This window comes from Bos indicus x Bos taurus, chromosome 24 (assembly GCF_003369695.1).
Source record: "Bos indicus x Bos taurus breed Angus x Brahman F1 hybrid chromosome 24, Bos_hybrid_MaternalHap_v2.0, whole genome shotgun sequence".
NCBI lineage: Eukaryota > Metazoa > Chordata > Mammalia > Artiodactyla > Bovidae > Bos > Bos indicus x Bos taurus.
In genome coordinates, this window is record NC_040099.1 from 2,538,002 (window position 1) to 2,551,618 (window position 13,617).

At 55.8% G+C, this 13,617-nt stretch overlaps 1 protein-coding gene across 5 annotated transcripts in view; it reads right to left on the minus strand.

The window, feature by feature from the left end:
• The window catches only part of ZNF236 (zinc finger protein 236), a 69,023-nt gene that overhangs the window by 2,802 nt on the left and 52,604 nt on the right, over nucleotides 1–13,617 (minus strand). For 4 of the 5 annotated variants that reach the window (XM_027526182.1, XM_027526180.1, XM_027526181.1 and 1 more), the window contains 6 exons: nucleotides 13,308–13,463; nucleotides 8,090–8,277; nucleotides 6,250–6,378; nucleotides 4,061–4,258; nucleotides 2,618–2,747; nucleotides 411–587 (listed from right to left, as the gene is read on the minus strand). In XM_027526182.1, coding sequence (XP_027381983.1) covers nucleotides 411–587; nucleotides 2,618–2,747; nucleotides 4,061–4,258; nucleotides 6,250–6,378; nucleotides 8,090–8,277; nucleotides 13,308–13,463 — 978 coding nt within the window. Of the gene's footprint in view, nucleotides 1–410; nucleotides 588–2,617; nucleotides 2,748–4,060; nucleotides 4,259–6,249; nucleotides 6,379–8,089; nucleotides 8,278–9,172; nucleotides 9,240–13,307; nucleotides 13,464–13,617 lie in introns of those variants that run through there. The other variant, XM_027526183.1, reaches the window with a different exon arrangement.

Here is a 13,617-nt window from a genome sequence, read left to right on the forward strand (position 1 = left end):
GTGGCTCCCGGAGACCCTGGGGTACTCACCGCTGCACTCAGGTCTGACTGCATGCCTGGCCACAGCGCCTGAACCTGAGACACAGGCTGCAGTCCAGCCCCTCCCGGCACAGCCCCCACCAGGCGACTGGCCACCACACCCGTCTCCCGGAGCTTCCAGGCACTCCAAGATGATGTGGGACGAGGCGGATGGGGGGACACAGCAGGGCCCCTCTGAGATGCCCCCTCTCTGCCAGCACCGACATCGGCGAGTCACCATGGGAACAAGGTTGCCCGTTTGCGGGACCACAGGGCACAGACTTGGCTGACCCTGACCCCACAGCGGCTCCCCAGCCTTTGGGACACAGTGTCCAGGCCGCCGCCATGAGGAAGGGGCCTCCCGCCGCCTGCGGTGGCTGCAGGCCGCCTCACCTGCGTAGCTGTGGGCCCGCTTCATGTGCAGCTTCATGTTGCTCTTCTGCGTGAAGCCCATGACGCAGTAGTCACACTTGTATGGCCGCTCCCCCGTGTGCTTCTTCATATGTACCTGCAGCGCGCTCTTCTGGTTGAAGGCCTTCTCGCAGAGCGTGCAGTGGAATGGCCGCTCCCCTGCAGACAGACGATTCGGTCAGCACCCCGAGGGCCGGCTGCAAGGAGTGTACACACACACACACGAGCTCCCAGGGACACACACACAAGCTCCCAGGGACACACACATACACACACACATGAGCTCCCAGGGACACACACACACACACACACACACACACACACACACACACACACGAGCTCCCCGGAAGGGATGCAAGTCCTACAGGATCCTAGTGACGCCCCCCTGCTGCGTTACTCAGGTGGTAACCCAGGGTCTAGCAAGGCTGCTCTGCAGGGAGACACAGAAAACAAAGCTACGCAAAGTCCCGGAGTATCCAGAAACGAACAAACATGGTTCAAACAGCACGCTTCCAAAAGAAAAGCTGAACGTCAAGGACACGGGAATACCAAATCCACTTGATTAAAGTATGGTTTATACAGTATCTTTTAAACGTGACGGAAGAAAAAGCTGCCAAGAATGACCTCTGCAGGGAGCCTACCCCAGGTGAGCATGTGTCCAGGTGAGAATCTATCCAGGTAAGGACCTGCCCAGGAGAGCAACCATGCTGGTGAGGACCCGCCCAGGAGAGCACTGTCCCGGTGAGCACGGCCCAGGTGAGCACCACTCTGGGGAGCACTGTCTAGGTGAGCACCGCCCAGGTGAGCACTGCCCAAGGGAGCACCACCCTGGTGAGCACCGTCCAGGTGAGCACCTGCCCAGGAGAGCACTGTCCCAGTGAGCGCCGGTCTGGTGAGCACCGTCCAGGTGAGCACCTGCCCAGGAGAGCACCACCCTGGGGAGCACTGCCCAGGTGAGCACCCCCTGGGGAGCATCATCTAGGGGAGCACCTGCCCAGGAGGGCACCACAGCCCAGGGGAGCACCACCCTGGGGAGCATCACCCTGGGGAGCACCTGCTGCACAGCCACTGTGGTCCTGGCTGCTCTGCCTCCTCTGTTGTCACTCACACACTTCCCAGCCCCAGGACCGAGTCCTTGCTTGTCCAGGGTGTGCACAAGCCTTCCCCTGGCCTAGAAAGTTCTTTCCCACATGCCCTGTGTGGCTGCCTCTCATCCCCACAAGGCCCCCCCAGGTCAGGTGCCAGCACCCCAAGGCTGCTCTGGAGGCAGTGGGTCGCTATCCTCTAGGTGGCCCTCCTCAGCGATGACGAGGGAGGTCGCAGGATTGCTCTCAATGGCAGGCAGAGTCCTAGAAATGGCCCCAGGGTCTCTGCCCTCATCCCTGGACTGGGACCGTGACATCACACCCAAGGAAAAGAAGAGCCATGGGTGAACTGAGGGCCCTGTCAGATGAGCGGGGTGATGGAAAGGGAGACGACCCTGTGGGCGGCTCTCCTCGCAGCACTGGCAGAAGCAGGGTGCTCCCTGCAGACAAGAGGCAGAGCTGAGGAGAGGCCCTGGACTGAGGACAGACACCCCCGTGGGCAGGGGAGCGGCCCCAGCGACAGTCACGAGGTGCCTGCGAAGGTGTGCAAACCCTGCCCGTGCGTGCATGCTCTTATACAAGGCAGTTGTTTGCAGCCCCGAGTCAAGGTTTTAAAAAGATGCACTATATGCAGCAACGGCGGTCTGTCGCTCGAGCTCGTGGCTGGCACCAGTGGGCTCCAGGTTCTGTGCTGACAAGCAAGGGCATCTCCGAGGACACGCAGCCCGTAGAGGCTGCCAGTCCTGACGACACAGGAGGCCCGGGTGCCAGCCAGGGGCACCAGGGAGGAGAAGCCCTCTGAGGGTGAGTCAGAGGTAGCTGCTGAAGGGGCACCAGGGCTGGGAGAACCGTGAGAAGGCTGGGCGCCAGACAGAGGTGGGCAGGAGGACCCGAGACCTGCACATGCAAACAGCAACAGCCTCTATCTGGGGAAGTCAGCTGCACGGTAAACTGATGAAAAATCAGGAGAAGACCTGAGCGAGTGGGCCGTGCTGCATGAACTGGGGGGCTGTGTCACAAACAAACATTCGCATGTTGCCTGTGACCTTTCCGCCAAGACCAGCGGGCAGCAGGACTTCTCACCCGGGGCCCTCCCCGGGTTACCTGTGTGGATGCGGCTATGGCGCTCCAGCTGGCTGGGCTTGGCAAAGGCCTTCTCACACGTGTCACACTTGAACACCCGCGGCTTCTGAGAGCTTAAGGAAGGACCGGCCTGATGCGTCTGCATGTGCTCCTGGGGAAGACACACACACACACACACACGAAGGACACTGACGATCTTAACAGAGCCTTACAGACCTGAAATGGGACAGGAAAATCAGCGCGGAAAGGCCAGTCGGCGGGAGCAGGACCCCAGGTTCACCTCCGGTCAAGACCCCACAGAGCAGAGTCGGGGGTGGTGGGTGCTGGGCCGTGGCCTGCCAGGGAGACCCAAGCCCCCCGAGCTCGGGGCCTCATCCTGGCTTCCCTCCCTGTCAGCCACTGTGACAGGTTTTAGAGGGCTAGCTGGGTACTTCACAGGATGTTCCTCAACTGACATGTGTCTGACGTTTTCCTCACAGTTAGACCAGGGCTGTGGGCTGGGGGCACAGGGGGCAGTGCCACTGCCATCCCATAACACCACCATGCGTCCACTGCTGCACCGACTCTGACGGAGCGGTCAGTGTTCGCCAGGCTTCTCAGGGAAAGGCGGTCTGTCTGTAACACACCACCCCAGAATGGTCATGGGAGAGAGCTACGCCTCAGAAACATCAATGTGTATGATTTCAAGTACCTTAAATTTTCTTTAACCATTTTTATTCTTTTGCTTCTTTAAAAGTATCTATCAGACTATAATTTCTGTACTCTCTACTATGGGTATAAAGCTAAGCACTTTATATTCCTCTGACAGACATGAGTATTTTATTAGGAAAGCGGAACTGCAGGTGTCACATGACCTGACCAAGAGCACAGACATTCTGAGTGACAGAGTCAGAGAGTCATGGGCAGTACCCCAACCTCACCAACCTCCTGGCCGTGGCCTCTGCAAGGAGAGCTGCTTTGATGGTCAGTGTTTCATTTTTAAAAACGAACGTGGAGTTCTCTTTTTCAAAGCATATTAATACTGGGATTTCCCATCTCAGAAAACATAGTAGAAACAGAGGTGAGAAGTGTAACCAGCTTCAGGCCTGGAGAACAGAAGCTGGTGTGCTGCCAGAGTGACTCCTCAGCAGGCCCTGAGAAAGGAGGCCTGGGCCCTGTGTGCACCTCGGCGTCTGCAGGGCCCGATGCTCCGGTGACTGGGCACAGAGGAGGGGCCCCGGCCCGATGTCACGGGCGGCCAGACACACGTGCCCTGGGCTGTGCCCCTCCAGGTGTCCTTGAAGCCACGCCCCAGTACCCATCCCGTCTCCCACTCTCCTCTACTGTGTGCATGCCCACAGTGGATCCACCCTTCCCTGAAGGCGGGAGGGCACTGGTGGGGCTCCCATGGCCGGCAGGTGCACACACCCTGCCCCACCCTAAGCGCAGCATGGACGCCTCTGTGCTCTCCCGGCGGGGCTGTACCTTGAGGTGCGTGGCGCGCTTGAAGGCCTTCCTGCACACGGGGCAGACGTGGATGCGCTCACGCCCGTGGGCTGCCTTGCTGTGCTGCAGCAGCAGGCCGGCCGAGGCGAAGCTGCAGCCACACTCCAGGCACGCGTGCAGCCGGGCCTCCTTCTCAGGCGCTCCGCCTGGGGCCAGGCTGGCAGAGACGTCCGTCACCTGCAACGGGGCAGAATCCCAACCGAACCGCTGAGACCCGGCTCCCAGACAACACCTGACGGCCGCTGCAGGCTTCTGCCAACTGCTCTCACTAATCTGGGCTGTGGTTTTTTTTTTAAAAAAAAGGATGAAAAAATCAATCAAATAGTTCTGACGATGCAAGGACGTCACATGCCGTGGAAAAGCGATTGGCCTGTGACTCCTGTGTCAGGTGGGCATGCGTCTACACAGGAGCGTGCGTCTGAGCGAAGGAAAAAAACGACAGACACACCTGTGCTCAGATCCCCGCACAAAATGCATCTCTCGTGAGTCTTTTTCAAAAGGTTGAAAGGCACTGGGAATAAATGACACTCAAGGCTATTCTGTTACTACAGGAAACAACCTACCTGATTAAACAAATGACATTTAAGGATGGACACCCATTAAAAGCCCTGGAGGCCCATGGACACTCGTTTATCAACACAGTAACTAAAACGCACAGGACATGTTTCTGACTCAAACATTCCTCTCACGGGATGGGAGCACTCGGTACCTGTCGCCTTTACTATAACCACAAGGACAACAGAGCTTCCGAGTCCTGAGACCTGCGAGTGCATCCCCGAACTTGAGAGTGCTCTTGTGTTAACAGCGACACAAACCAAAATCCAGCCAAATGGGCTCGGGTTACTGAGGCCAGATGGGGAGAAATTCCCATCGCTGATTACATCTAATTTCTATTTGAAAGAAGTCCTAGTCTCACTGAAAGACCAAAAACTAATTTCCTTAAAATCCATTTGCTAAAACTGCTTAAGCATAAAATTTAATTCTTCAGAAATAAAAAATTTCAAAGCTTTATTATTGGTATTTTACTTTTCTGAAAAGTTTTAGGGGTTTTTAGACTCTCTATATTTAGAACTATCATTTACTAAGAGTTTTGTCCACCCCCTCCAAAAAACACATTTTAAGAAAAGAGACTAGTCAGATGACAAACAGGTCTCGTACACACACGTGAAAATGCCTATGAAAAGGCATAACAAGACGTGAAAGAAACAGCAAAGGTATCACAGGAAATCCAACAAAAAGAACTAAATGCAAGGGAATGACCACAAGTAATCTGCTCCTGCTGCTGCTAAGTCGCTTCAGTCGTGTCCGACTCTGTGCGACCCCATAGACAGCAGCCCACCAGGCTCCCCTGTCCCTGGGATTCTCCAGACAAGAATATTGGAGTGGGTTGTCATTTCCTTCTCCAATGCATGAATGTGAAAAGTCAAAGTGAAGTTGCTCAGTCATGTCCGACTCTTAGCGACCTCATGGACTGCAGCCTACCAGGCTTGTCTGTCCATGGGATTTTCCAGGCAAGAGTACTGGAGTGGGGTGCCACTGCCTTCTCCACATGCAATCTGATCACTGGGCAAATCAAGGAGACACTGGTAAACTGAAAACCAGGTCTCACAGCTTTGGTTACATCTCCTTCTGACCCGGAATCATGGCGCGAAGGAGACCCCGCATCCACCCTGGATCCCTGCGCTTGGCGCCTGCTCATCCTCGGCAGACACGTGTCCCCAGGCACACGGAGCCCTGGCTGGCGGCTCTCCCCATCCTCAGCAGACACGTGGCCCCAGGCGCACCGAGCCCTGGCCAGCGGCTCTCCCCCTCCTCAGCAGACACGTGGCCCCAGGCGCACGGAGCCCTGGCTGGCGGCTCTCCCCATCCTCAGCAGACACGTGGCCCCAGGCGCACCGAGCCCTGGCCAGCGGCTCTCCCCCTCCTCAGCAGACACGTGGCCCCAGGCGCACGGAGCCCTGGCCGGCGGCTCTCCCCATCCTCAGCAAACACGTGGCCCCAGGCACACGGAGCCCTGGCGGACGGCTCTCCCCATCTTCAGCAGACACGTGGCCCCAGGCGCACCGAGCCCCGGCCGGCAGCTCTCCCCAGGACCCTCCAAGGCCGCCCCTTCTGAAGCGAGGTGCTTTGAAAACCTTGAGAGACTTCAGACGACACGTGTGCTGTACCTGGTAGGTGATCTCCTCACAGGCGGACGACGGCTGTGCAGGGGGGCTCACCAGGATGACCTGGGGTGAGCCCGCACCCCCCGGGCCCGAGAGAGAAGGGTCCGTGAGTAAGGCTGGGAACTGCTGACCCTGTGGAGAGGATTACTGCTTTAGCAGCTGTGACGTGACCCCACCCAGCTGTCACTAAACACGGTGATATCTGGTGGGTGCTGTGCGCTGGTTTCATAAGATGCTGACACTGGGGGAACTGGGTTAAGGGAGGGTCCATGGGATCTGTGCTATTTCTTTTAATTGACTGCAAATCCACAATTATCTCTCAAAAAAAAAAAAAAAAAGGTTTAATAAAAACAAACAAACAAAACCCCAGGGCTTCCCTGGCGGTCCAGTGGTTAAGACTCTGCCCTTCCACTATAGTGGGCTGGGGTTCGATCCCTGGTCAGGGAAATAAGATCCGGCATGCTGCACAGCTCAGTCAAAAAAAAGCAACAAGAACAACAATAAAAAGTCCTGGACACAATGTCATTTACTAGCTTATTACTGGTGTCTCAATGGCTAATTTAAGTAATCTTAATGCAAACGCCCTGATTCAAAAGTCAACTGCCTAATGCAATAAATGTTGACAATTAATGATACTCACAAAAGTGGTGACCTGAATCCACTAAGAGGGTGTCACCTGAAAGTCACTTACTTTGGGTTTGTATTCTTACTTGCAGACTATTCCTTTCTTCGCTGTATTTTGATTACAGTGATGTGGAAATCACACTAGTTCTCACTCCTCAAGTGCACATGCATTCTGTAAGGGCCTAAGCGGAGCAGGGTCTCCTCAACTGCTCAGGGGGCCCGGGTGGCTGAGCAACCTTGTGGGCCAGGACGAAGCCCCTTGCCTTTCAGTGTCCCAAGTCCCCTCGGGAGGGCCAGACTTGCTGGCGGGGACCTCACAGAGCAAAGGCCGTGTGTCAGGCCAAGCTTGCCGTGTGGACAGACCCAGGAGCAGGCCGAGGTGGCATCACTGGTCTGGATGGGGAGGAACCCAGTCCCCTCCGGGGTCAGAAAGCCCATGCGGCCGAGGGGGGTGCCCGGAGCGCGTCTCCCCAGCGCAGAGCCTGGAGGCGGAGGCGGGGCTCAGACAGGAGCGAGGTGACCCTCTGCCGTGCTGCCCGCCCGCGGCAGCCTCTGTGCAACAGGCTGTCTGCACGTGGGGGCCAGAGGCAGGGCCCCTGTCGGAACTCCACACAGCTGCCTCACAACTACGCCTCGCCAGAGCTAATCACCGCTTCTCAGGATTTCCCCAACGGGGCTCTGGAAGGTTTGTCAGCATCTTAACCTTCAATCCAGCACACCTAAATGCAGGGGTCATCTAAGAACCTAAGTGGCAAGGAATACTGGAATTCCCACACCACTGACAACAGCCGGGGTGCCTGGAAGCCCCCTCGGAGCCCCCGTCTACAGGGCAAGAAGCTGCACGTGCACGAAAACGTCTGCACAGCTAAAATCACGGATGCGAACAGTCATGGTAAAATTAACAAGGGGGGAAGAGTTTACACTACACGATACACACGTGAGCTTGTTTCTGTGAAAGTCAGAAAACGTGCATCCGTATGTGTGTGTAGAAAGGTCCAGAACCATGTACACACTCACATGTTCACTGCAGTTCCGTCGGGGGAAGGGGGTGGATCACTTACGCTTTTTTGCATTGTCTGGATTGTCTTATATTTCCCATTTGGCATCAAAAAATTACTTTTTAAATTTAATCGCAAAACCACTGGCTACGTTTTGCACAGATTCCCTCGGAAAGAAGGCGTCTCCTGGGAGGACCCCGCCAGCGGGGTGCGGCACCCACCTGAGAGGCGATGTTGAGCGTGACGGTGTCCAGCCCCCCAGACAGCAAGCCCTGGGTGTCTGCCAGGGTCAGCGTGACGCTGGCCTCGGCCCCCACCGCGGACGAAGACATGACCAGGCTCTGCGCAGAGACAGCAGACGGCGACAGCGGCGTCGTGGGAGGCAGGCTTCCAGCTGTGGCGTTAAGTTCTACAAGAGAGGCAAAGCGAGCAGATGAGTGGAGAAGCCGGTGAGTGCACGGGTGTCGGCGCGGGAAGACAGCTCTCACGCAGGAAGGAGTCGGTCACGGTCAGCATCTACAGCCCTAGGCTCGCGAGATTGCACCACCAAGACCACCGCCTCTCAGATTCCGATGCTACCGCAAGGCCTTCCTGAATACCTAGGTATCTCTGAACAGACTCTGCCCCTCCAGCGTCACACAAAGGAACAAGCAGGGAAAAGAAGAGCGGAAAGGTGACCCCACGGTCCCACCCCTGTGGCCAACGCAGAAGGGAACTCAGACAAGAACTTCCAGGGTTCCATCCTCACCAGGACCCTGAGCGATGACCTGCTCCGGAGCAGACGTCTGGCGACTCTGCTCACGTTCACAACCCCACCGTCCTGCACGCCTGCCTAGCCTGAGACACGGACGCTCCAAACAGCCCTCGCAGCACCCCCTGAGCACTGTCATCCTGTGCGGCACTCCAGCTCCCTCTGCAGCCAACGAAACGAGAAAGGAGGACACTGGGACAGGCGGGGCAGAGACGGGCCTTCTCTCCACACAACAGAGACTCATGCACCTGCTGGCAAACGAGACGGCTCGGCGTAGGGTCAGCGCCCAGATCCTGGGGGCTCCAACCAAGACACGTGTGAGCATGACACACATGCACATGCGCGTGTACACACACACAGGCCATCCTTCCACTGGTCTGACAGTGACTCGGTGCCCACTGGCTGCAGCCACGGTGCCAGGGCCCCGGACTGGCCCTCCCACAGAGCGCCACACGCCGCTGCCTGGGAATGCCTGAGCACGGACACCATGTGGCCGCGGGGCCTGGCTGACCCCGGGCCTGCTCCGAGGCACAGCAGGGGCCAGGCTACTTACTTGTGGCCGGCGTCCTCCACAGATCCACACTCCCGGACTCGCACACTGTGCCGCGCAGACCTGGAACCTTCAAAAGCAGTACAACCATTAGGAGGCTGCGTGCGTCCGCTCTGAAGCACCACGCGGCTCCCGAAAACCTCACCTTCCCCCCCGCGCGCAGCCCCCGCCAGGACGGACGCGAGTGTGGATCTGCGGAGGGGCGGCACCCTGCAGCCGCGGTGCCCTCCACATGCCTGGATGCTCACACACGGCGTGCAGAGGCGAGTCTAATGGGAGGGCGAGGTGGACAGGGACCGCAGCCCCTGGCCAGGCCCAGCCAGCGGAGCGGGGGCTCCATTGGCATCACTCAGGAGAGACCCCCGGGTGAGAGAAGCAAGAGCAAACCGCTAACGGCAGGGCTCACCCCGGGGCAGACGGCCGGGATACCGAACATCACCGTGACTCCCGAGACGAAGCCAAAACCACAAGATACGCCCGCCCTTCTGCTGACTGTCAGAGCAGGCGAAGGACCCAGGACGTGCAGCCCAGGAGAGCACAGACAGCGGAAGCAGCGTCACTAACCTCAGGGCACCCTGACCCCGGGCCCAGAGAGGACACCGAACAACTGCAAGGAGGGCTGGAGTCCACACGTCAACCAGACAGTGCGGCGAGTGAACCCTGAGTAACACTCAAGAGATTTCCCACAAGAAGCATGATCCTGGCTCAAGCACAGCGAGCCTCCATATGGCTGAAGAGAGCCCGGCTCAGGGGTAAAGAATCCACCTGCAACGCAGGAGACACGGGTTCCATCCCTGGGCGGGGAAGATCCCCTGGAGGAGGAAATGGCAACCCACTCCAGTACGCTGGCCTGGAAAATTCCATGGACAGACGAGCCTGGTGGGCTACGGTCCATGGGGTCACAAAGAGTCAGACATGTACTTAAGTCAGACTGTACTTAAGTCTAGGAGAAACAGGGGCTAAAACTAAAATAATCTCACAAACAACTAGTAAACAAAAAACCGATCTCTTCTATCACTGAAAGAAGAACTCAATTTCTTCACCAAAATTATCTTAAAAATGGACTAATGGAAGAACAAAAAGGTAATACCCATTTAAGATAAATTCCTTAAAAAGCTGTGCTAAATTCAGGCCTCCATCAGGAACGACTTCCTGCCTCCCAAAGGGTACTGACAACATATTCTGACTGTTCTGTAGGAAAACCATTCGCCAGGGGTGTAACCTGGAACTGACTCAGAAACAGCCTCCAAAGCCTGGCACACAGCGGAACCAGCACACGAGCTTCACTCTGGATGTGAAACTGACTCACGGTCGCACTTCAGACCATGTGTAAACCATTAAATGGCAGTGGCAGCCATCTCCCCACTGAGACGCAAAGAGCCCACACTGCTCCGGAAGCCGACCAGCCCTGACCATGTCCCGTTCACACGGAGGGTGAAGACCAACGCCTGCCGCATCACCTTCCTCCTGCGGTGACGACGGGCCTGCAGCGTAACTGTCACAGGGTCACACTGAGGGTCTGCATTCTGGTGCTCATCCTGCAAGAGGCATGTTTAATCTCCAAGTCATTTCCATTTCAGCTCTTATTCGTGTGGCCTGAAGCTCGGTCTGGGCATGAACAACTGAAGGTAAATGTTGCCCATTAGAACACAGTCTCTTGACAATAAGGTACAGACAAGATCGGCTTACTTAACAAGCTCTACTGGAATGTGCAAATCTCGCTAAAAACATCTGCTTGGCACCACGGATTGAATGGTTCAACATCTGAGGAATCTCTGCCTACAGTCAGGATTCTTCAAAGATGCCAAAAGTGTTTAAGTTAATAGTGCAATTGAGTGCTTATGTGAAATTAATCCTGTATTTATAATAACTGATACAAATGTTTAATTATGAACACATCTTTTATTTTATAATATCATTAGACTCCTGGAAAAAAATTTTCTTTAAATAAGGTACCAAATTAAGCTAAAGGGGCATCGAAAAGAAGGAGAGAGAAAACCTCTCAGGTGGCTCTACAACAGTTAGTCTAAACAAAAGAAAAACTAAATCAGAAGAAAGGGGCATGCTCGCCGTTTCTACAGAAACATCCGAGTGTGCGTCCTGGGCCCGCACACCGCAGGCCGCTGTCCTGGCATGCAGAGCTTCGCCCAGTCCCACGCAGGCTGCGCTCAATTCGAGACGCCTGAGGGCTGACCAACAGCACAGAGGCCTGAAGAGGCGCCGGTGCCAGGGCAGAGCCCTCAGCAGAGGCTTCCCCGACCCCCTGCTCCACGCTGATCGGAACATCACCAGCTTGAAGGAACTACTCTCTCAGCGAATGCTGGGATCACCAAGCCAAGCAAGACGCCACTCCCTTTAAATGGAAGCATCCAAGACTCTCCTTGTCTTTCCACTGACTGGCCCGAGACTCATTAAAGACACCAAGCAGAGCCCCCAAGGAGAAGGACGGTCCCACCAGAGCCCCCAAGGGGACGAACAGCCCCACCAGCTACAGCAGGCTGCTTCTCAGGGAAGCAAGAGGTGGAGACGGTCCGACCCTGAATGTTCTGGGACAGAGACCACCACCAGGACGTGACAGCAGGCACTCGGGCGAATAGGAGATACAGAGCCGCCTGTCGCTTCATGTGCCGCGCTCCACGGGGTGGGACAGATATCAGAGCCCAGGAGGTGGTGAGAGCTGGTCCTTCACAGCCAGACACAAATCACGACCGTCAGGGAGCATCCACAGAAACAAGCACGCCATGTAACTTAAGCAGCACGTGACGTACTGCAGACATCTTACCCATCACAGACAAAATCAGAACTGAAAACCCCCCTTAACTGAACACAAAAAAGTTTCTTATTTCAAAATTAATAGGTGAAAGAATGCAGTTCTATGACACAACTCTCTTAGCTCCCCAAAATTAAACAACAAACTGATGAAGGAGGGACAGAGTCGAGACAGGAAAACAGAGGGCAGAGGTGGAAACGACCGTCAGAAGCCCGGGTTGTGGACCCACCCCAGTCCAGCGACATGAGATGCTGATGAGGCTGTCAGGCACCCCTTCAGCTGAGGGGAGCACGGGTGGGAGGCCCCCTGGGGTCCTGAGTGGACCCTGACCACACGCAGCCCTCGGCTCACCGCCCGCCCCAGCACACAAGGCCAGCCAGCAGCACACACGGCTCCCGCAACCTCCCTGGCCTGGGACGCGCCTCCCCTCGGGACGCCACCCAGATCGGGTTGGCCCAGTGACCCCGTGACCTGCGCTCAGGGCGGCCTTCTCTCCCGCGTGGCACTACGGCTGTCACCCTGCACCACCACGTGGACTCTGTGGTAAATACCGGTGCTCTGCCAGTTTCTAGGATCCAAAACGCAGGGGCCCGTGGCCACCTCGCCCGGCGTCCCCACTCAGAGGGGCCTTCAGCACGCGGCACACATCACGCTCTGTGGGGACGGACCGCCACTGGGTAAAAAGGCACTCCAAGCGAGCAGGAAAACAAGTCTGGCTCTGGGTACTGAGAAGAGCCACACATATCTAAAGATGAAGCCTTACCCTCAAAAAGAAATAAAAAATACAGGGTTGTCAAACAAGAGGGCTGAGGCAGGAATGGAAGCTCTGTCAGGTCCAGAAAACAGGGCGTCACCTGTGAGGTGGGGCCTGGGGGCACAGAAGCTCTGGCACTTTTATTTTGATGGCGCTCATTTACCTTTACTTTTTATTAAAGTCGACACTTCAAAACCTCAGAAAGATGCTTCCTTTTATGAATAATTCTACGCTCCATCCTACACTCAGGAAAATGTGGCACAGGGCTCACCCTGCAGAGCACAGAGCAGGGAGCCCGAGAGCCTTTCAGAGCCTGGGTGTGATGGGGCCATCAGGGCCAGCTTGCACACACACAACGCCTTGCACGCTTGCCCAGGACCATTTACCTTTACTCTGCAGAAGGCAGAACAATCCTGAAAGGTCAGTAATACTCGAGAGAGTTCTGGGTCCCAGAACTACACAGGAGCCTCTAATCGTCAGGAATTACACCAAACGCATGAGAACAGGCAGCTGACACAGCTGTCACCTGGAAAGACAGGTGGCCCTTTCCACTGATGACACACACAGCCCTTCAACTGACACATTAGGAAGCCTTTCGGTCGTTCACTGCATACCTGAAGAGTTTAACGTTGCGCTCTGCGAGAGCAGCTGATCATTGCTTATTGTCAGGGTGGCACCTGTGGATTGATTATTGATTGTAGGTGCTGACAGTCTTATGCTTCCGTTTAGTTCACTACTTCCATTAGAACTGTGTTGAATAAGATCTTGACCTAAACAGAAATTAACATTGTGATATCTGAAAGTAACATGTTAACTTACACACTGCTAAGTGTGCTAAACATACAACACCCCTCTAAAAACGTAAGCTATCTCATTTTTAACATTTATACAAAAAAATGAAAACAAGACTGTGAAAGGCATTGC